General features: G+C 46.7%; 2 protein-coding genes across 2 annotated transcripts; both read left to right on the top strand.

Moving 5' to 3' along the window:
* The first annotated feature begins 1,772 nt into the window (after window positions 1-1,772).
* TMEM106A (transmembrane protein 106A) lies at window positions 1,773-5,522 on the top strand. Its single transcript, XM_088519928.1, has 7 exons — window positions 1,773-2,225; window positions 2,624-2,687; window positions 3,102-3,261; window positions 3,640-3,780; window positions 3,950-3,993; window positions 4,622-4,675; window positions 5,405-5,522. The coding sequence occupies exons 1-7, from the start codon at window positions 2,021-2,023 to the stop codon at window positions 5,520-5,522; spliced, it is 786 nt and encodes a 261-aa protein (XP_088376054.1). The 5' UTR covers window positions 1,773-2,020.
* A 4,711-nt stretch (window positions 5,523-10,233) lies between these two features.
* Window positions 10,234-22,812, top strand: DHX8 (DEAH-box helicase 8). The gene is made up of 23 exons (XM_088519903.1): window positions 10,234-10,357; window positions 10,583-10,668; window positions 10,980-11,052; window positions 11,475-11,560; window positions 12,143-12,252; window positions 12,350-12,661; window positions 12,955-13,099; window positions 13,358-13,561; window positions 14,060-14,147; window positions 14,488-14,585; window positions 14,767-14,914; window positions 15,322-15,503; window positions 15,966-16,160; window positions 16,363-16,548; window positions 17,056-17,266; window positions 17,566-17,747; window positions 18,145-18,285; window positions 18,607-18,762; window positions 19,598-19,735; window positions 20,157-20,285; window positions 21,378-21,574; window positions 21,711-21,890; window positions 22,401-22,812. Exons 1-23 carry the CDS (start codon window positions 10,246-10,248, stop codon window positions 22,618-22,620), a joined length of 3,579 nt encoding a protein of 1,192 aa, XP_088376029.1. The 5' UTR covers window positions 10,234-10,245; the 3' UTR covers window positions 22,621-22,812.

Raw genomic sequence — 22,812 nt, 5'->3', positions numbered from 1 at the left:
TTCTGTAAATTAACAAAACACTACAATGATTTGAGGAAAAACACTTCATTGCACATTGAAATGTGATGTGTGAAATGCTCTCCTCTTTATTTTTTCCCTACCTTCATGCTTTATTTCATCTTTAGGTTGTAGATGAGGTATGCTCAGGCTGAAGCAGTATTTCTCTTGCCTTTGTATATTTTGTTAATGGATGCATGGTGTAATTTATAATATATTCTCGACTGCGGCTCTGGCCTGTGCGTGTTCCTGGGGGTGACGGGTTGAGGGGGGAGGGCGGCTCCTCCCGCTCCGCCCCGGGGCTGGGCGGGCAGCGCCGGCCCGCGGGGCTTTCGGTTCCGCTTTGGGCCGGGCCGGCGCTGCGGGCGGGTGAGCGGGGCCTACGGGGGAGCGGGGCCCGCGGGGCTGCGGGCGGGCGAGCGGGGCCCACGGGGCTGCGGGCGAGCGGGGCGGGCGGGCGAGCGGGGCCCGGGCTGCCCCGGGGGCTGCCGCCCTCCCGCTGCGGCCAGGAGCGCCCCGGGGCCCCGTCCGCGCCGCCGCGGGCAGCGGGCAGCGGGCAGGGCCGGTCCCGGGCTCGCCCCGGGGCGGCGGGAAGGGCCCGGGCTCTGTCCCGGTCGCGGCCCCAGGGGAGCCGGGGCGGTCGGGGGAGCCGGAGCCTCCTGAGGGCGACCCGCGGAGAGGGGTTAAACTCCACGGGCTGCACCTTGCGCTCGGCCTCTGCCACCCGCCAGCGGCTCCCGGAGCCTCCACGGTCACTCCGCGCTGTGAGGGCACCGGCACCTCCTCCTCACTGCTGCGTGTTGGAAAGCTGCTAAAGATTAACGGAGGGCATGGGGAACGCTTCCGTGCTTGGGAAGCTCTGACGCTGCGGAAACGGGGCTTGTAGCGCAATGGTAGCAGGGTCCTTCCCTTGTTAGTTGAATGGTTAAAACCCTTCAGGTATTTTTCTTTTGCAGCGTATAAAGGAGAACACTTTGCCTTGCCTCAAGGCTCCAAGCAGTGTCTTGCAGAATCTAATGAAACGAAGGTTACCGGGCAGCCAAGAGGTTTCTCTGTGACCCTTCATGGCTAAATAGGCCGCTCTGCCGCCGCTTCCTTCCTTCCTTCCTCGCTCGTCCTTTGCTGTTGGAGCCAGCTCATCTTCTGCTCGCGTTCCCAGATGCACCCGGGGTTGTGGACTGAGGGTGAGCACTGCATGTTCTGCACTGTCTGATGGTGCTTTCTCCTTGCCAGTGTTTTACAGAGAAAGGGTAAAAAAGAGCCCCGCAGGTTATTTACTTTCAGCCTCTGGATCATCTGGGCAAATGTACAACTGTTGTTTATCTAGGCTAAATATGCTACCTTGGAGTCATTAAAACAAGACCAGACTGGCAAAGATAGGAAGCTGTGCTGAGCTATCTTTGTGAGCAAAACACAGCTTATTTTTCTCTGCTTGGTGTTGCTGATGCTTTGGGGAGGACGGGCAGGAGCTGGTGTAGAAGTTTCTGATTGCCAGGAGCCTGGGAACAGTAGTTAAACTGATACTTTGGTGTTTAAAAATAGCAAATGGGGCAATGTGTGATTTTATGTATTTATAAATGAGGCTAGTGTTATTGACACTGTTTGATAGGAAATACCAAGCCTTTGGTGTTCAGGTGAGTTGCCTATTGGATGCAGATGAATAATGACTATACAAGAACTCTAAAGTTCTACTTCTGGGCTGTGTCGTCATCTCAAGATGTTCAAGTGCTTTGGGTCAGCATTTGTGCTTTTACAAAGCTCCATGAGATGAAGAATCTGGTGTGTTATAGGGTGGTGGCGCTGGACTTTTTCTTGCAACTAGAGTGGCCAGAGATTTCTATGTTTAGAAGTATGAGCTACGAGGTGGATCTTTAAAAGCAATTTCAGAGCTGTGCTGCAAGAAATTTGCCAAGTTAGACGCTTGTGATCTATTATACACACTAAACAGCGGTGGAGGTTAATAAAGACAATTTTCCTAAAACATTTTTGTGTTGGATACTTAGTGAGAAATCTTCCTTCAACTATGGGTGAAAAACTTTCACAGTTCTGGAAAGCATCTGACCAAAAGGAGAATGAGGGCAAGCTGATCTTACCCAGACCAAAGGGTGCCGAGGACGAGATCGCCGGCTATGCTAGTATCAACGGAGAAGACCCTGCCGTGTCCTGTGCGGGAAGTCGAAGCTGTGTCAACTGCCCGACGTGTCAGGGAACTGGGAGGATCCCCAGGGGTAGGTGCTTTTCCTGTGTGCCGTGTTGGTGCTTTCTGAGCCTCCTGAGGCTGACCTCGGTTCCATCAGCTGATCTTTACTGCATCCCGAGTAAGGGGTGTCCTGTTTTAGCAGCTCAGGCCCTCCAGTGTTCTCTGGACAGCCCTTGTTGGGAAAGGACAGGGTGGGCAGGCAGGTGCTGGGATAATTAATCAAAGGCTCCATGGGGTACCTGGGGAATTGCTCTTTCTGCACAGAGCTGGGAATATTGCAGCACACTCACCTTCTGAATTGAACAGTGTCACCAGAAGTGTGACTGCAGATTGACACTAAGCGGCTGTGCAGTTCTCTGCAATGCAATGTGTTTTTATTTGTTTGGACACTCGGTGCAGTCTCTTATCTGCTGCTACCTCTTTCAGAGCAAGAGAAGCAGCTGGTAGCTCTGATTCCGTACGGTGACCAGAGGCTGAAGCCTCGACGAACGTGAGTCCTATCCAATTCTGCCCCTTTCCTGTGTGTGAAGGGAGGGTTGGTCCCATGGGAATAAATCCACCTGCAGCTGTTCCTTGGAGGGCGTTTTCTCTTTGAACACCAGCCTTACTGCAAGTCAGAGTGCACGGTGTCTGTTCTGCAAGAGCAGATACCTGGACAACGCTCTATGCAGGAGGAAATGTGGAGCTAGGGGAGGTCTCCAAATTCCTGCCTGCTTCCACAGTAAGAGGCAGCGTGTCACGGGAGGGGAGCACCCTCCTGCTTCTCCCATCGTTGGGGCCTTCTGCACAAACTCACCCCAGCGTTCGGCCCTCAAGGTCCCGTTGCCTCCTCCGCCGAGCTGGGTTGCAGGCGCCTGCAGCTGATGAGCCGCGAGGACGACGTGGCCGTGCCGCTGTTTTGCAGGAAGCTCTATGTGTGTCTTGCTGTGACCACCTGCCTGCTGATGACGTCTCTCGGCGTCTTCTTCCTCTTTCCTCGCTCCATCACCGTGCTGCCGGCAGGGCTGAATGCCTCCTCCATTGGCTTCAATGCCACCACCACCAGTATTTCCCTCAACATGACAGTGAGTTCTCAGGGTGGAGCAGTGGGCAAAAGGCCTCTCGCTGCTGCGAGGACCTGATGGCTGCCTCTAGCTAGAATCTGGTTGTCCCCAGCAGTGCAGTCCCCTCCGGGGCAGGCTCAGGAGCCACGTCAGGAGCTGCAGTGGCAGCGAGGGCAGCTGGTCTGTGAGCAAGAGCCTCACAGAGGGCCAAAGGGGCTGTGCAGGAGCAGCGTGGTGATTCATTCTGGGAACCTGGCTGGATATTATGGTCCGGACTGGAAGGGGTCACGTGGTCTAGGGCTGTTGTAAGGTTATAGCAAGGATATATTTAAAGTAGTTTTGCTACAGTAACATACGGCTGTGCTGCAAGGTGGTTTGGTTTCTCGTTTCTCTCCTTAGAATGTGCTGAACATAACTAATAACAACTTCTACCCAGTCACTGTTGTGCAGCTGGACATAGAAGTTTTACACCAGTCCCTGGTAATAGGGAAGACCACCATGAAAACCTTGCTGAATATCAGTCCTTTGCAGAGTAGCCAGGTGAGCTTCCCACTGCTAAGAACAATTGCTGGGCTAAAACTTGAAATTCAGGTTCTGAACTTCAGGCAACTAATCAGCGTCCAGCTCTCCCTACTTTAATTCTCTGGGCTGTATCCAAACATAACTAATTCTTATGTGTTTTCTTCTTTTCCTTCTGTTCACATTGCAGATGTATTATATGGTGGCCAGTAGACTATTGGACAGCAATACCTAGTGAGTAATTCTTGAAGTTTTATTTCTTTGGTAAATAAGTGATATTAACGCTTAAAGGTTCTTTAAAACTAGGCTTGTTGTGCTGTTCCTATCTCTTCAGTGAAACTCACTGTGATTTTTTGAATATGTGTGCAGCTGACCCAGGCACAAATCTGGTACATCCACTTTAATTTCATTTCTTATCTGCTGGTGTTCACTGCCTGCTGTTGACCCAACAGTGTCATTTTCCTGTATTCTGACAAGTGGTGGTATCAGTTTGATGTCTGTGTTGCAAACTTCTGGTGCTCCGTTTGTGAGCAGCTAAATGCATCTTGTGCCACGCACTTCTCTGCAGAAGCTCTGCGAAGTTCACGGCAGTCACAGCTTCAGCGCAGGTAGGTCGTTTGCATTGCCTACTTCGGAGCCCCACGATTACTGGATCCGAAGTGACTGAGTTACACCAGCAAAAAAAGTGATTTACCATGGTAGGCAGAGCTGTGCTTCAAGAACTTTGCCTGCATGGCTGTTGCCAGAATCTTCCAAGGACAGGCCTTTTCAGAGAAGCAGAGAGACAATGGAATAATTGAGGACCAGGAGACTCATGATACAGACCACTCCTGTGAAATTAGCTCTCTCTTTTCTCTTCTAGTAACATCTGCACCTGGACAAAAATCAAAGTGCACAATGTCCTGCTGCACATACAGTAAGTGGTGCCTGGTTCGGCACTAAACACAGCCCGTGCCCTTTCTGGACTCCGTGGGAGGTCAGCCAGTCCAGTCGCTGTGCTTGGGGTCAGAGCTGGCTGCAGTGTCAGTGGTCTTACCTAGATAGTTTTGCTGAAGTCTCCAAAGCCACCAGTGCTGTGAGAAGTCCCCTAGATTTAGGCTTCCTTGCAGCACAAGCTGTTGCTTGTGTTATGCAGCATGTTGGCCTGACAAAGCTCCTTCCCCTAAGACTTGTTGCTGTTGGAAGGAGCAGTTTGGGCTGGAGCTGGCAGCAGTGCCAGGTTCATCCTGCCCTCCTCGTGGGGCTGCTAGCACCTGCAGGGAGCAGGGATGGTTTTTCTGTGGATCCTGTTGCCCAGAGGAGCTCCTCCTGGGACCAGCTGCCACTGTCCTGGCCTGTGTTAGAGCTCAATGGCGTAGGAGGCAGGGAAGCCCTGGAAGAAGAGTGCTGGTCTTCATTAGCTAAGTCCCGCTGCTTTGGAAAGCTGTGGGTGAAAATAGTCTCGTGCAGCAGCCTGTGTCCGCTGCGGGGACCTCCCTGCCCGTGCTGACCGTGTACCTCCTAGCTGACGCTCTCCAGGGCGCTGAGGACACGTGGCAGCGTTCTGCACCGTGTAACAGGGGCGAAGCAGGATGGTGGGAGCTGTATATAATCTTTGTGACCGGCACAGTCGTCGCTGCAGCCTCTGTGTGTTTTTGCCTTGCAGGGGCACTCTGACCTGCACTTACCTGTGCCACTCGGAGCAGCTGGCCTTTGAAAACTACCAGTACGTGGACTGCCGTGGCAATGCCACGCTACCGCCCCTGCTGCAGCGCCCGCTGTGACCAGCCGGCCTGGCACAGCTCTTCAGTGCTTCATGCTCCACCACAAAGGCAGGGCCCAGGAAGAGAAAACTCTGGGCTTCTTTTCGATTCATGATGTACACAGGAGACTCTGTGCTCTCCTGGGGTGAGACTGCATCTCCTGTGCAGAGATGCTCAGCCGCATGAGCACAAAGATGCTCGGCTGTGTGGATGTGGAGTAGAGACTGCCCTCAGGGCTGCAGCTTCCCTTCTTCAGTGCCTTATCACGAGTGACCCCGCAGCAGTGACCAGTGCACGGGATGTCCGTGCTGGCTCGTCAGAACGGGAGCCAGTGCCCTATTAATCAAACCAGCTCCAGTTGTTTCCTCCTTGAATAACTTTGTACTTCTGTTCTGAATGTATCTCACAGCTCACAACAGGACTGTGGTGAGCCTTCCTGGCTGGGTTGCATCTCCATCACCAGTGTCCAGTGCTACTTGCACAGCCTGCTCTGTGAGACCATGAAACAGCACTGGTGACTCTCTGGCTCTTAAATCAACTGCATGTCATGCTGAATCACCTCTGAGTGTGACTCTGGGGAGCTGTTTCATTGAGCAGGCCGGTGGAGGAATGCACTGTCTTGATTTTAATATGTGTTTTTAAGAGCAGCTCATCTACTGGCTGTTTTCTGAGAAAATCCTTTTCAGCCAGGTGAAAATGCGTTTTGCAGCATGGAGCAGAAAGATTGCTGCTCTCCAGCTGATCATGAGAGGAGGGCTGTTGGTGGCTGGTGTACACCACATGCTGTTTGCTATGCTGCTTCCTTGCATGCTCTGAGATTTTTTTTTTTTTTGGGTTGTGTCTTTTTTGGGTATTTATTTTTGTGTGTGTGTTTTTTTTGGTCTAAAGCTGTAAAGCAACCCCATAACCCAATGAACTTCATGGGAGGAATAGCCTTGACAGCCTTCTCTCCTCCCAGTGCTGGCCATGTGGCAGTTGTATCCCTCACATGATGGATGGATGGCCCATGCCTGGGGTTTAGCTAGTGCCTGTTGTCTTCTAGCTGGTGAGCCTGGGAGTAACTGGGCTAAAATTTCGTATTCAAAAGCAGTTTAGCATTTTCCTGTACTCATTTTCTCCTTTGGGGGAAACCATATGTTATAACAGTTGAAAGGAAACCTCTGGCCCTCACTCCAAAATGTACTTCCCAACCCAGCACTTCTTACAGAGCTGTAGCAGGGTGTTTCTTATCACTGTATCGCTGTTGTGATTGTACTGAAATGGTAACTAGTCAAGCAACGCCCTCCAACAGGGATGAGGAAGCTCCATGTGCCATTCTGGAGTTGTCAGGTGTATTCAGTAGGTTTTGTATTTGCCATATTGTTGGTTCTATCACATGCTCCCAACCAAACTTCTGTTGAGTTTCCAGCTGTGCCGCTGCAGCACTGTTGTTATGCACTGGCACCGTCTCCTTCTATTCACAAATAAAACACATTTTGCAACCAGAAAGGGATGTCTGTCTTTGCACGGCTGCTGTACAGCTCCAGTGATATAAGTTGACTAATAAATTGCTTTACCTGGGCAGGAAAGGAAATGGAAGGCTTTAAGAATGGTGCAGCAGGATGGCATTTCTTGGGACATGCTTGATGAAGGACAAGACATAATAGAACCAGAGCAAGCAAGACTTGGGGAAAATACTTGCTGCTTAAGAGAGACTTCCCCTGGGACACTGCGGTGTTTATTTATCGCTAGCTGTTACCACCCTAGTTGGTGAAGTCATCCACTGATTTTGGGTACAGGTGGTGCTGGATTCACAGCGCTTGCCTGGTGTTCAGAAGGGAGCTCCGGGTGGCTGCTCCTGACTTGCTTGGTTAGCCTGCCCTTACCACTGCTGCATGTATTGCACAGCCTGGAGGGGCAAAGACAGGTTACTTTTTTGCTTCTACTGTATTTGTATTTTGCTTTTTTGTTTTTGCAGTGCATAACAAACAAACAAACAAAAAACACTTCTGTTATTCAGAATGCATGGAAGATTGCACAGTCAACTATTTTCTCATAATTCAAACGAAGTTTAACAGGGAGTGATTTAAATGTGCCACTTAAAGCACAATCCACCCCGCTCCTTACAGATATTACTGACTGCAGCATTAGTTATAGCTAATAGACTGCAGGATTAGGTATAAGCTAATAGGCTAGAGCTAGCTCCCCAAGCGCACAACCCGGGCCGAGCACCGCGGGGTCCCCGTGCCCGTCTTGCAGCGAGAGGCATCGGCCACGCGTCGGGAAGCTTCGGGCCGGGGCCGGGGCCGGGGCGGGCGCTCCCTCCCGCCGCGGACTCACAGAGAAGCGGTGCGGCAGCTTCGCGCTGGCCGCCGCGGGACAGGGGCAGCAGCGGCCGCAGGACGGCCGAGGCTCCGCGAGAAGCGCCGCGCTGGCCGCGGGCTGCGCAGGGCCGCACGGCGGGGAGAGGCGGGCCGCGGCCGCCCCGGGCTGGCAGCGCCCCGAGGGGGCGTCCTCTGCCTGCGGGGCACAGAGAGCGCGGTGAGCAGGGCGGCAGGCGCGGCCCGGCCCGGCCCGGCCCCGCACGCACCCGCTGCAGCGCGGCCCGGCCCGGCCCGGCCCCGCACGGCCCCGCACGCACCCGCTGCAGCGCGGCCCGGCACGGCACGGCCCGGCCCCGCACGGCCCGGCACGGCCCCGCACGCACCCGCTGCAGCGCGGCCCGGCCTGGCCCCGCACGGCCCCGCACGCACCCGCTGCAGCGCGGCCCGGCCGCGCCGCTCCAGCGCCGCCTGCCTGCGCCGCGCCTCCCAGTGCTGCGCCGACATGGCGGCCCGCGGCGGGCGCCTGGCAACGGGCGCCTGGCAACGGGCGCCTGGCAACGGGCGCCTGGCAACGGGCGCGTGACCCTGGCCTGGCGTCACCAACGGCCGCCCCGGCCGCGCACGGATTGGCCGCGTGACGCGCGGGGAGGGCGGGGCCGGCCGCGGGCCGCCGCCTGGCGGACATGGCGCCGTCCCCGCCGTTCGCGCTGCGCTTGCAGGGCTCGTGCACGGATGAGGAGCCCCTGTGCTGCCTCTATGCAAACGCCCCGAAAAACTCAACAACAGTCGAGATGTTCTGTGAATATTCTGCTATGATCTCCTCACTTTACTCTGCCTTTCTTCCTTCTTCCTCTTTGTTTTCTTGCATTGCTTAGGAAATAACCTCTCATTTCACTCTGCACGCAGACTGCCCGATTGCTGTGAGGCTTGAGGGAATTGTCAGTGCACAACCAGCCTCCCCTTTGTCAGTTCAGTCATGAAACCACATCAAAGCAACCAGGTTTGAGAAAAATGCTATTCCTTCCCTCCTGACATCCATCTGCAGCTGTCTGTCTGTGGTCCAGAAATTCCTTATATGATAACTCATCTGTAGGGGACAGAGGAGAGGAGGTTTGGGGTCCATCTGTGCATCATTTAGATTGCGGCTTGTTGGGCTGATTGTAAAGAGTCTTGGCCGTAGCAGCTGCTAGTAGCTCATCTCTTGTGATACGCTGTGCAATGAGGCACTTGTGTATGGAACAGCCCCAGCCTTCCTGATTATGGGAAGCTCCCAGAATCACATCTTCACTCTGTTGTTATACTTGATAATCCGTTCATCAGACCCAGAGTGCTGCAAGCCGCTGGTCTGCATGAGGAATTAACTGCCTCACGAAACCTCAGTGGTTTTATGGGGAAGAACAGGCCTGGCTCCCTGCCGTACCTGCTGGATGAACCCAAGCTGTTGTGCTCCAGCCCCTGCAGCAATCAAAACAAGGCCTCTGTCCCACACACACGTTTCTCGGGCTGCTCTCAGGGGATTGTTTTTTGCTCTTGCTGTGGCAGCGCTGAAACTGAGGAGGCTGCTTGTGTTCCTGGGAACCCAGCAAAACGTAAGAGGTGCTCCCGAGACAGCGTCTTGTGCAACAGGCTGCAGCCAAACTCCATCCTGTGTTCAGCGTCTTTTACAAGGCTGAAAAGTTCATGCGAGCTCCAAAGTGAATTAAGCAGTGATTCTGAAGGGCTCTGACATGCAGCCAACTGCCAGGTGCCAGCTAAGAATCTAGATGTACTTCCACCCCCTGAAACCTGCACTTCCCAGGCTCCGGCATGCCAGCACTCAGGCTGTGTATGAGTAAGGGCACTGCTATTAAGCTCCTTTTTGGAAGACACAGAATGCAGCCTGTGTTAACTCTAACCTTACTTCGTCTTTAAAGAAATAGGTGCTGCTGCAGAAACCTCCAGGAACATAAAAAAGCCACTGCTGTGAGTTAGGGATGTGTGCCTGGACTTCTCTTAGGGAACATAGGGTTCCTATGGACTCCTGAAGGAATGACGGGACAGGCAATATCCCCTGTACTGAGAACCCAGATCACGCGTACAGAGGCACGACGAAGACTGGATGACTTAATGATTATTATACTTAGCGATCGTGATAATGATGTCATGAATGGTGTAAGAGAGCCGCGATTAACCTGGCCGCGAAGCGGTTTGCGGCAGGTCCCCCTGTCCCCGCTCCCACAGGGATCCGCTCCCGCCTCCTCCCCTGAGGTGACGCGCGGCGCCTTTTCCCGCCCTCGCCCCCCTTTGGCTTCCCCGCCCGCCACACCACAAAGCTCTTTTACAAACCGTCCTCACGACGAGCCGTTCTAGCACGGATGTGTCTCTATGGTCAGCGCGCGTGCCCCGTCACGGCTTCCGCCGCAGCCCGGATGCGGAAGCGGTGCGGCGGGGAAGGAGGAGCGATGGCGGACGCGGCGGCGCTGGAGGAGCTCGCCAAGCTCGAGTACCTGTCGCTGGTCTCCAAGGTGTGCACGGAGCTGGACAACCACCTCGGCATCAACGACAAGGACCTGGGTGAGCGCCGCGGCGGCCGCTGGGCCCGGGACGTGCTCTGCGAGCGGCGCCTTCGCCCCGAGCCGCGTCGCGGGGGCAAACGCGTGGACGCTGCGGCGGGAGGCCTCGGGGAGGACCTCGAGCAGGGCCGCGGAGCGCCGCGCTGCCGCCGGGCAGCCCGTGCCCTGCCCCTTAGCTGCTCCCTCTGCTTTCCCGTAATCCTGCCCTTATTGCTTCTCTTCACAGCCGAGTTCGTGATAAATCTTGCTGAGAAAAACACTACGTTTGACACGTTTAAAGCTGTTCTGCTAAAGAATGGTGCCGAGTTCACTGTAAGTGAAATCTTAACAGCATTTGTACATTTTTGTCGTGGATTATTTTATAGGGCGTGCTTTAAAAGAAAGGTGTGAGGCCCACTTCTCTGAGATATAGGTCCCAGGCTCATGAGTTCCTCAGCAATCACCGTAGCTGTGTCAAGTAGATGATTACCAACATGCTGGGTGGAAAAATCAGTTGAATGGGATTATCATCACTTTTGGATTCATAGAATCATAGGTTTATAAACAAAGGTGCTGAAGTCACTTCTCAGAATAAAATATTTTACTGTTTTTTTTGTTTGTTTTTTTGTTTTTTTTTTCTCCAGGATTCCCTTGTTAGCAATTTGCTACGTCTCATCCAGACAATGCGGCCTCCTTCCAAACCCTCTACAAGCAAAGGTATGCATAACCTACTCCTTCTCATCAATTCTGTGGGGAAAAAGAATCAACAGCTTTTTTGTTTTCCTAATATTTGGTAGATCAAAGTAGTTATGTTCTATTCCTGTAAAACAGTGCATAATGTCCTGTTGTTTTAATGGATTTCTCACTATTATTAGTGATAGGCTTGCAAAGCTGTTGAGGCACTGAGAACATGTTGAGTGCAGTATTTAGAGCATTTTTGATTTTCACAGATTCACTGTACATCATAACTTTATTTGTAGGAAGATAACATTGTAATCTTTGAATTTAATCTCTCTGGCATCTCTGTTAATCTTTGCATTCAGATCAAAATTAAATTTCATGTTCTATCTCAGGAACCTTGAGGACAGATCATTAAAGCACTTCTAATGGATTTGTTTGTTTTTTAATCTCAAATTCAGAGGCAGTTGTCAAGCCCAAATCAGAGAAAGAAAAGTTGAAGGAATTATTTCCAGCCCTCTGCAGGCCAGACAATCCCAACGTCAGGGTAAGGTTATAATTCCAGATGTCTATCATGTATGTGGAAACACAACCCTTATTTTCTGCATTTTTGTCTTAATTTGAAGTTGTATTTGTGTTAGCATTTGTATTTCCTATGTGGATAAAAATGGACTATGGAAGTGAAACCTGAAGGGGGCAGAAAGCTAGTATTATTGGATGCATTTATCAGGTATTGCTGTTACAGGAGTTTCAGCATGGATACTGTTTTGCAGGATATATGAAAAGAAACTCTTCTAATATGTAACTTATAGCCTGACCTTTTTCTTAATATTCAGAGCAGCTGGTCCTGAACTAGAGGAAAATCTTGGATGTTGAAGTGCTACCAGGAAGTTGTTTTATCTTTCTTTATATACTCTTTTTTTTTTAATAGCAGCACAATATTGTGGCAAAATGGGGAGAGCTTTTTTTTTTTTTTTTTAACAATATTGTTTTTTTTCTTTCCACAGCACCTCTTCTGTCTATATTATTTCTAAACAGAAATGTGCTTTCAAATTACTCTCTGTGCAGGTTAGTTCTTTGTGATTGGTGTCTATCAGTCTTGCTCTACAACGTTTCTCTGTCCTTGCAGAATATGCTGGATGAAGATGATGTGAAAGTGGCAGCTGATGCACTTAAAGAGCTTGAAGCTCTAATGCCTAGTGCTGACAGACAAGGCAAGCAAAGGAACAGTGACCACCAGTAGGTTTCTAGGGAGCGGGTACTGGCAGTTCATGCTGTGTGTTCGTTGTGTTCTTGGGTGGAATTTCAGAGCTGATTTCTAATGTTTGCTTGATAGGTCAAAGAAAAGGAGGAAGAGCCGAAGCCGCAGCAGGGACAGGAAGCGAAGGCACAGATCTCGTTCAAGGTCTCGTTCTAGGACTTGGGAGAAGAGCAGGGGAAAATCCAGATATCGCTCGAGGAGCAGGAGTCGCAGTCCCAGCAGGGACCATAGGGATCGAGAGAAGTATGTTGAGAAGAGCAATGATAGATGGAGAGACAAGCACATAGACCGTCCACCACCTGAAGAGCCTTCCATTGGTGACATTTACAATGGCAAAGTGACAAGCATAATGCAATTTGGATGCTTTGTGCAGCTGGAAGGATTAAGGTACCCTCTGATCTTCACAATAAATATGGTGCTATTCATCTGTGTTCTGTCTCTGATCATGTGTTAAAGAGTGTAGGATGCCACAGTAAAGTAAACTGAGTTTTGATTGCTAGAATGAAATTCTGTTTCACAGAAATAAATTTGATAGTGGCTAATGCTTTCCTCCCCCCGCAAAAAAACTTTTGTGAGCATATACAGAAGTTAGTTGAGATATTTTAAAACAGCCTCTGAATGATGTTAAAGACTTTGAGTAATCATGTATGTCATCTCATGGCCCTCTGTTTTACTTGTAGGAAGCGCTGGGAGGGTTTGGTCCACATCTCTGAGCTTCGAAGAGAAGGACGGGTGGCCAATGTTGCTGATGTTGTGAGCAAAGGACAAAGAGTAAAGGTCAAAGTGTTATCTTTTACTGGATCCAAAACCAGCCTGAGCATGAAGGTATGAAAGATATTCCATATTAGAATAGAGTTAAAGTGATTGGAAAAAATATATATAGGCATGCATTTATAAAAGCCAAATGTGTGTATATATGCAGTATTTTCTAATATTTTCTCTAAATGGATTGTGTTTGGCAGTAGCCTCTTGGAAAAGTGGGCTCTGCTTTTACTCTTGTGTTAGAGGAAGTACCAGCCATGATTAATAGATAAAGATAAGTACAATATAGGTAAAACTGACTGATTAATCATTTTAATGTAGGATGTTGATCAAGACACTGGGGAAGACTTGAACCCAAACCGGAGGAGAAACCTGGTTGGAGAAACCAATGAAGAAACCTCTATGAGGAATCCAGACAGACCCAGTCACCTTTCTCTGGTAAATGCTCCAGAAGTGGAGGATGATACCCTCGAAAGGAAACGCCTCACTCGAATTTCAGACCCAGAGAAATGGGAAATAAAACAGGTATGTTTTGTACTGAGTGATATGGGCTGCCACTGAATATAATTGCTAGGGAATTTCGTAAACTAAGCTACAACTTTTTAAAAAAACTTATTATTTATCTCTAATTTAGTGCTTTCTTGCTATCTGGGGCTTCTAGCTCTGCTTTAGCTTTGAAGCTAGACCTGCTTTGAGGAGAAGGTTGGACTGGATAACCTCTGGTCTCTTTGAGCCTAAATTGTTCTATGATTTCATGGGATCCTTGTCTTTATCCTGTGAGGCTTAAAATAGTCTTGATTATCAGTGCAGTTTTGCCATGTCCAAGTCATCTCTCCCACACTTTCGATATTTAAAATAACAAAAAATGATTATTTGCTCAGGGACTTGACTGACTCACGGAGATATGTGCCAGAATGTAGGGCTGTTCATTCCTTTGGATGACATAATTAGGACAAAAGCCTTAGTGACATGGATGGTGTTCATACAAGGGGATAAATTCCTGTTCTTTCATTCCTTCCCCAGATGATCGCAGCTAATGTGCTTTCCAAAGAAGAGTTTCCTGACTTCGATGAGGAAACTGGGATCCTTCCTAAAGTTGATGATGAAGAAGGTAGTAATTTCGAGTGGTCTTGTAATTTTTTTCTGTTTCTGGATATGTTGTGATTTCAAAACAGATGATATAAGGGGATGTGAGGCATGCTGCAATTTGGTGTCACATTTAACATTTGTAACAAGGGTTGCTGCAACCGTCTTATTATTAGTGACACTAGGATGTGCATTTGACTGACTGTGCATTCCTTTTATTTGTGGTGTTTGCAGTTTTGAAAATTGTCTAGTTACATTGTAATCATGAATGCACAGTAGGTGCCATCTTAATAGGTACTCTTATTGTCATGTAGCCGAAAGAATATTTTTAACTTTTCATTAAAACTGTAATTTGTGGGTTTTAGATGAGGACCTTGAGATTGAGCTGGTTGAAGAAGAGCCACCATTCCTTCGAGGTCATACCAAACAAAGCATGGATATGAGTCCCATCAAAATAGTAAAGGTAAGAGATGTTAAAGGTCAAAAATGGTGTACCCAATTTAATTAAACAAATATTTAGGAATTTAACAGCCAAGGTTTAGAATGTCTTAGAGCCCTGACAAACATTACCACTAAATTGAACATCCTTTCTTTACTTAGGATTGGGCAGTGCTTGAAATCCTAACTCTTTTCTTGTTATTCAGAATCCAGATGGTTCCTTGTCCCAGGCTGCAATGATGCAGAGTGCATTAGCTAAAGAAAGACGGGAACTTAAACAAGCCCAAAGAGAAGCAGAGATGGATTCCATCCCTATGGGGCTCAACACACACTGGGTGGATCCTCTTCCTGATGGTATGTCCAAACTGTGCCTTTTTTTGTGATAGTTGAGCTACATACCAAGACCCTTCTCCCATGTTGCTCATGATATCATTTTCTTTGCACACTCCCTTTTAGAAACAAGGGTAAGAAGAAATCCTTTTCCATTTAAGTGGAATGGGAATGTCAGTGAAAAGTACATATTTATACGACTATCCATCAGGGAGGGATTACTGAGAAGTGTGATGGGTAGTAAAGCAGTTTTCCATGGAGAAATTGTTTTAATTGTGGGGAGGAGGGGATGCATGCAGGATTCTACAAAATACCAAAATTTAAATGTCCAGGGAGTATGGAAGGCAGGAATGATAGAGCAATAAGAGCAAGATAATAGGACTTGTGTTTTGTGAACTTAAATATAATGATGAAATTGTATATTTTTTTAGTGGATGGAAGACAAATAGCTGCAAACATGCGAGGTATTGGGATGATGCCTAATGATATCCCAGAATGGAAAAAACATGCATTCGGTGGCAACAAAGCTTCTTATGGTAAAAAGACCCAACTTTCCATCATTGAACAAAGGGAGAGTCTGCCAATCTTCAGACTAAAGGAGCAGCTGATACAAGTAGGACCCTTGAAATGATGCGATATTTTGAGCAAGGAGTAATTTTATATAAATGTGTTTGTTTTAGCCTGTTAACAGGTGAAGAGCTACTTAAAATTATGCATGGAACAGAATATTTTTTTAAAGGCTCTCTATATATGTTTAGTACATATTTATTCACGAATGTTATGAATTAGAATGTTATGTATGGATACATGACATTCTGATTATTTATCCATAAAAGTCAAAATTGAAAATAGGATCACAAAGGGCAAGGAATGTCAGCTGAATGGTTAAGCAATTTGCAACTGACAAATGGTCAGTAAGAACAGCAGGTGCCTCATTTTTGATCTGGTTCAGCTCAAACAAAAATAGGTGCTCAGTCTAGTCCTAGAGGTACACTATTTAGAGAGTTCTATTTGTTTGCTTATAATTTTTAACAAGCTTTATCTAATGTGCTCTTTTTTTTATTTTTTTCCCAAGGCGGTACATGACAACCAGATTCTAATTGTTATTGGAGAGACCGGGTCTGGAAAAACAACACAGATTACCCAATACTTGGCTGAGGCAGGGTATACATCAAGAGGAAAGATTGGATGCACTCAGCCTCGCAGAGTTGCTGCAATGTCTGTTGCAAAACGAGTGTCAGAGGAATTTGGCTGCTGTCTGGGACAAGAGGTAAATTTACACGTTGAAATGTGTGCTAAGGAAAAAAAAACAATGAAAAGCAGGAAAAATCAGTAACAGAGTTAGATTGTGTGTCCATGTGTCTCTCTTCTGCTAGGCTGGAAATGAGCTGATAGAGTAAACGAATTGGGAATTAGTAGTCTGCAGCTTCAATTTTCAGGTAATATAGAGAGAAAATTGTTCTGTATTCCAGGTTGGCTACACTATTCGGTTTGAAGACTGTACCAGCCCTGAAACAGTCATTAAATACATGACAGATGGTATGTTACTGAGGGAATGCCTGATAGATCCTGATCTGACCCAATATGCCATTATCATGCTGGATGAAGCCCATGAGAGGACCATCCATACTGATGTTCTCTTTGGACTCCTGAAGAAGGTAATGCAGCCTTAATTCTTACTGTCTCATGTTTCTCTGTATGTTTTATATATATATATATATAGGGGCCCAAAGGGGAAGGAAAAGTCGCCCAAACCTAGTTTGTTTATGTGCCTTAAGAGTCTCTTTTGAAGCAAAATTGATGTTACTAGTCTGAATGCTCTGAAGGCAAGGAAAGGAAAATTCAAAAGAAACTATGAACCTTAGTATTCTAGGATGCTCCTAATGATGGTTGAGGATTGCTTTGCTCCTTCTGTTCTTACAAAGATATTTTGTGGTAGACATTGCTAAGAAAGATTTGAAATGCCACCTTAATAGGTTGATTTAGAATCTGCATTTTAGAATTAACTGCTGTTCTCCAATAGCAGTTCTAAAGTCTGTCAAAACCCCTAATTTGACTGGCTGTTTTTCTTTCTGCAGTATAGAATGCTTCTCTGACTTAAATCAAAACCTGTGTGTTAAAAGTGCTGAAGACAATAAATGACCTGAGAACTTTCTTTCCTGTAGACAGTTCAGAAACGGCAGGATATGAAGTTGATAGTGACATCAGCAACACTGGATGCTGTGAAATTCTCTCAGTATTTCTATGAAGCTCCAATCTTTACAATTCCGGGGAGAACATACCCAGTAGAAATTCTGTACACAAAAGAGCCAGAGACGGATTATTTGGATGCTAGTCTAATTACAGTAATGCAGATCCACTTAACAGAACCACCAGGTGAGTGGAGAATGCTGCAGGGTGGCTGGTGATTCAGGGACTCTTTATGCCTGGGAGAGTCACATATCAAGCATTCTCTGAGTCACAAATCAAGCATCAGTAACATGAGCAAAGTATTGTTCTCAGCACTACCTTGTGTTGCTTGCAACCATAGTGAGGAAAATGCTCAAAACTGAAGCTGAGTGAAGAGTAAAATATGCTGATTTTGGCTAACAGTTGGGGTCCTCTGCTTTAACAATGGTAATGCAGGACTTGTGCTGAGCAGAACTGACTTTGTGGATATGTTGCTCCCTGTGTAGGTGACATTTTGGTGTTTCTAACTGGTCAGGAAGAGATTGACACTGCGTGCGAGATCCTCTATGAGAGGATGAAATCTCTAGGACCCGATGTTCCAGAGTTAATCATCTTGCCAGTATACTCAGCTTTGCCCAGTGAAATGCAAACCAGGATCTTTGACCCAGCCCCACCAGGAAGCAGAAAGGTAATTTCAACAAAATGTGGCATCATCTTTGGGGCATACTTCTTAATAGTATAGAATATAATATATATTTCTTTATAGTATAGGAGAAATCCTCCATGAAATCATTGCAATGTGCTTACAAAATAATGACCCTATGCTTGTTTGTACTTACTAATTTTATTATTTTCTCTCCTCATATTCCCCAGTATAATAGAGTCTCAGTGTTAAAATCTGTCAGTTTTTGAGTATAGTTAATACTCTTTTCTGTCCTTCAATTTCTCCTTTCAGTGTAAAGCTAATAGTATTTGCCTCTGTAACAAACATCATACCATGTAGAGTGGTTGATTTAAACTGAGCAGCATCTTTGGCTTCCCACCCTGACACGGAACTGATTATTGAATTAAACTGCTGTTTGCAGGTTGTCATTGCCACTAACATTGCTGAAACCTCTCTGACTATTGATGGAATATATTATGTAGTTGATCCCGGCTTCGTGAAGCAGAAAGTTTATAACTCCAAGACTGGAATTGACCAGCTGGTTGTTACACCAATTTCACAGGTAGGTATTTTGTGTTTGACTTGTCCCCCTGCCTGTCCCCCTTTTTGTTTTTGTTTTCTTTTAATCTCATTGCTATTGTGTAATTTGATATATGAGGTCCAAGCATATGGAAGCAAAGTGAGACAATGATAAAAAACAAGCTTTTGTGATCTCCCTGATTCATATCTGTGGCTGGAGAACACACATTTCCCTGGGTTGTTCTGAAAGTCTTTTTTGAATAGTTTTTCTCTCTTTTTTTTTTTTTAAATTATCAGCTGTTTTGTCTTTCACTTGTTTTCATCTATACCTGTTTGCACTGCTGAGATGCCTTGTTACTTCTAGGCCCAAGCAAAGCAGCGAGCAGGAAGAGCTGGGAGAACAGGACCAGGAAAATGCTACAGGCTGTATACAGAGCGTGCTTATCGAGATGAAATGCTAACCACCAATGTACCTGAAATCCAGAGAACAAATCTGGCCAGTACAGTACTCTCCCTGAAGGTAGGTATTTCACTGACTTTCAGCAAAGTATTTCCATAAATTATTCTCCAACTTTATAAGCCTCTTTACCTCAGTAATTCAAGCTCCTAAACATTTGTACCTTGGAAAGGATGCTGTGTCGTAAGTGATTCTTGGCACTATAGTTTCCTCATGCATCTTTCTGTGGAGCATTAGAACATTCAGTATCAACTTAAATTACAAGTCCCAGCTGTACATGGGAGTTAATTGAGAGTAGTTTGGGAAACAAGAATCTTACGGACATTTCACATTTAGTTATGTTGCTAACAGGATATGAGGTGTGGGGTTCTGGAGTTGGTTTTGGTCCTCACACGTATGCGTTTGCTAAGTGTGTACGTGTTTAAGTGTATATAAGTATCTATCCTGTGAGTCTACAAACTGAATCTAGTGCAGTATGTAGCTGCTAGGGAACTTGTTGCTCTTTTCCACCTTTCTAGGATAGGGAAGGAGGCTGAAGATGTATTTAGTGTTCATGGGAGCTGCCATGCCACACTGACTTAAAAGGCAGGAAGCCAAACCCAGCATTTAGACCATGTATTTCCTAGAGTGGATCATCCTGTCTGCAAAAGGCACGAGATGCCAAAGAAACATCCCAAGAGAACTGAGTGAAAGCCGTGGGCCAGTGCAGACTTATCTCAAGTGCTAGACTGCAGCCAAGTATTCGTGGTGATGATTGTGCCTCAAATAAGGCCCTGTGTGTGTGATGGGTTTAAAGCTCTTTAGAGCCACTTTGATCCTTACGTATCTCCGCCTGGATTTTGATTTCTTCCATCTTTCCAGTGTTTTAACTTGAGTTTTCTCCACTTTCTCTCTTCAGGCTATGGGGATTAATGATTTGCTTTCCTTTGACTTTATGGATGCTCCCCCAATGGAAACTCTCATAACTGCCATGGAGCAACTCTACACTTTGGGAGCTCTGGATGATGAAGGGCTGCTCACTCGACTTGGGCGCAGGGTAGGTTATATAGGGTATTTCTTGGCACTGTTTGGTTTGCATATATTTAGAGGGTGACATGGGAATAATTGCTAGGGACTTGCCTGGGACTGTTTTCTCTTGTCCTTCTTATGTTTCGTTGGTGTTTCCACCCTCACCATAGCTATATAACTTCTGCCTTTTTAAGTAGCAGATGATTTTTTCTTGTTACTTATAAGGTTGCTTTTATTAGTATCTGAAAATCTCCTGTAATACTGGGATAGTTTTTATGGTTGTGTATATAGTCAAGGTAATTTGTTTTATGTTCAATAAAGTTGTTTTGGGTAGAGCTCATTGCTTTGGTGGGGAAACATTGAAGAAAGATAACTGATATTTTTTGCACTGAGATATCTCAAGAGTTTTCCAAGTCTTTGCATAGGATCTTGAAACAAGTGTCTTGCAGATGGCGGAATTCCCCTTGGAGCCCATGTTGTGTAAGATGTTGATCATGTCTGTACATCTGGGATGCAGTGAGGAAATGCTCACAATAGTCTCTATGCTGTCTGTTCAGAACGTGTTCTACAGGCCGAAGGTAAGGAATGTAGCCAGGAGGCAGCAGCGTGTGGATGTTGTTTTGTGTTGCCTGCCTTGGTTAGTGAGTGGGCATGCTTGTCAAAACAAGCCTGTATCTTGGTTTGAACTGTTGTTACATATCTGGCATACTTTTTGGTTAAAAACCCTGTAGCTGTGGATATTGGCTGTCCCTTTGTGGGTGGGAAGATGAAAGTTAAAAGCTTCTCATTCTCTTTTTTCCTTTCCTTCCCATACAACTCTAAACACAGTCTCTCTCTGCCTTTGAGTTCAGAATGGCTTTGCTAGAGGGAAACTTCTCCATCTCCAGATAAACAATGCTTTTTTTTCTTCACAATCCTATCCTATGCTGACTGTTTTCATCTCAGCAAGCATCAGACTATGGTGTGGTGGAATTCCTGCACAGCAGAGTCTCCTAGAATCTATTATTTCTTTGTTATGTTATCCAGTTGCAATTCAGTGCATTAACTTCAGTTTTGATCTATGTAATCACAAAATTTGATTCATATTGTACCTATAGCTTGGAGAAGGGAGGAGAGGCAGGTAGATCAGCAGAGTCAAAACTATTTCTTCAGCAGTGTTGTGATTAGTCATTGAAGCTGCTTTCGGAGCAATAAAAACTAGCTAGGTCAATGTATGCATGTACTGCCTGCAATATAAGGGAGCCATGTACTTTGAAATATCCTTTCAAGAAAAGGAGCTGAAATTGTTTTTACTGACACAGTGTATCTAAAATACTTGATCTTTTCTGATCCAGCCCTTACCTCCTAAGGGAGACACTCTTTCAAAGAGCTTATGGGAAGTTTGTCTTCAGCAGGAACAATTTGGGGCTTTCCAGATCATACAGCTGTAGATTTCTCTTCATGAGAGCAGTCTTAGACTTTCAGACTCCTAGCAATTGGTCCTAATGATTGGAGACATCTACTGCTCTAGAATTTTGTGTTGTCTTTCCAATTCTGTATCATCTCTTTTTTTTTAGGTAGACTTAAAAAGGCATGGTAAGAGTGACAAGGAACCAGTGTCCTTTTTCTGTTACACAAGGAGGGTCTCTAAGGCTTAGATGTCTCATGTGTATATATCTTTTATGTATTAGGATAAACAAGCCCTTGCTGATCAAAAGAAAGCCAAGTTCCATCAGACAGAAGGTGACCACCTCACTCTGCTGGCTGTGTACAATTCCTGGAAAAATAATAAGTTTTCAAATCCCTGGTGCTATGAAAATTTTATCCAGGCTCGGTCCCTACGCAGGGCACAGGACATCCGCAAGCAGATGTTGGGCATTATGGACAGGTGAGCAAATCCAGAAGGATAAGTACTTACGTTTTTTAATGTTATTATGTTGTAGCAGCTAAACAAAACCTGCAAATCTGCTGCTTGCAGCACCCGCATCTGAGGATCTCTTTTTTTATTTCTCCGTGTTTGGTAGACACAAGCTGGATGTTGTGTCCTGCGGGAAGGCAACGGTTCGAGTCCAGAAGGCCATTTGTAGTGGGTTCTTCCGAAATGCAGCAAAGAAGGATCCACAGGAGGGTTATCGGACGCTCATTGATCAACAAGTAGTCTATATTCACCCATCTAGTGCCCTTTTCAACCGGCAGCCAGAATGGTAAAGAGATGCCACTTTGATTTCTCCATTTCAGTTCAGATTTTATAATTGAAAAGCCTGTAGTACGTTTTTAGGGGGAAAAAAAATCAAACTCTAGGCTTCCGCTTTGTCAGCACCAAGCAGAATAGAAATAGTTTCAAGTCCTTGTCTCCTTCTACTGGCAAATGTTGTCTATGCAGAAGAGGGATTTTTAGAATCCAGGTCAGGACTGGAGTCTGCAGTTCTGTGTGCCTGTCTTCTGAAAGCGAATTAAAAACAATGAGTTTTGAGAGAATAGGAACTGTTTATGTGGAACCAAGCAGTTCTGTGATGAAGAATAAATGTGAAATAGGAGAGGGGAAAGAAAATAGCATTTGTGGGTTTTTATTTTGGAGCCCACATTAGAGCTTGTAAGGAGCCCAATTTTAAGGAAGGAGAGAACACCAGGGGTGGGCTTAGATGTTTCAGCCCTCGCCCTGCTTCCTCCTGTTCGGAAGTAGTGATTTCCCACGTGTTCTCTTATCTTCACAGGGTGGTGTATCACGAACTGGTGCTCACCACGAAGGAGTACATGCGCGAAGTGACCACTATTGATCCCCGCTGGCTCGTGGAGTTTGCGCCAGCTTTCTTCAAGGTTTCTGACCCAACCAAGCTGAGCAAACAAAAGAAGCAGCAGCGGCTGGAACCCCTGTACAATCGCTATGAGGAGCCCAATGCTTGGAGGATCTCCCGTGCATTCAGGCGCCGATGAGCCTAGTTCTGACACGGACTATTGTTGGTTGTATAGTTGTGGGACTGCAATTTTTTGCATTGTTGAATATCATCTAGGAAGCCAGCAGTTAGATAGCTGCTTGCAAAGTGAATAGAAAATAAATGTTTTCAGAGCAAAAGCACAAGGGGGCGTTTCTTGCTCATGCCTCAGAATCTGCAGCTGCCTGACAAA

Source organism: Tinamus guttatus, unplaced genomic scaffold, assembly GCF_059628265.1.
Source record: "Tinamus guttatus ecotype Peru unplaced genomic scaffold, ASM5962826v1 Tinamus_guttatus_pri_ptg000075l, whole genome shotgun sequence".
Taxonomy (NCBI): domain Eukaryota; kingdom Metazoa; phylum Chordata; class Aves; order Tinamiformes; family Tinamidae; genus Tinamus; species Tinamus guttatus.
Note: the sequence above shows the minus strand (reverse complement) of the source record. Positions and strands in the feature narration are given on the sequence as shown.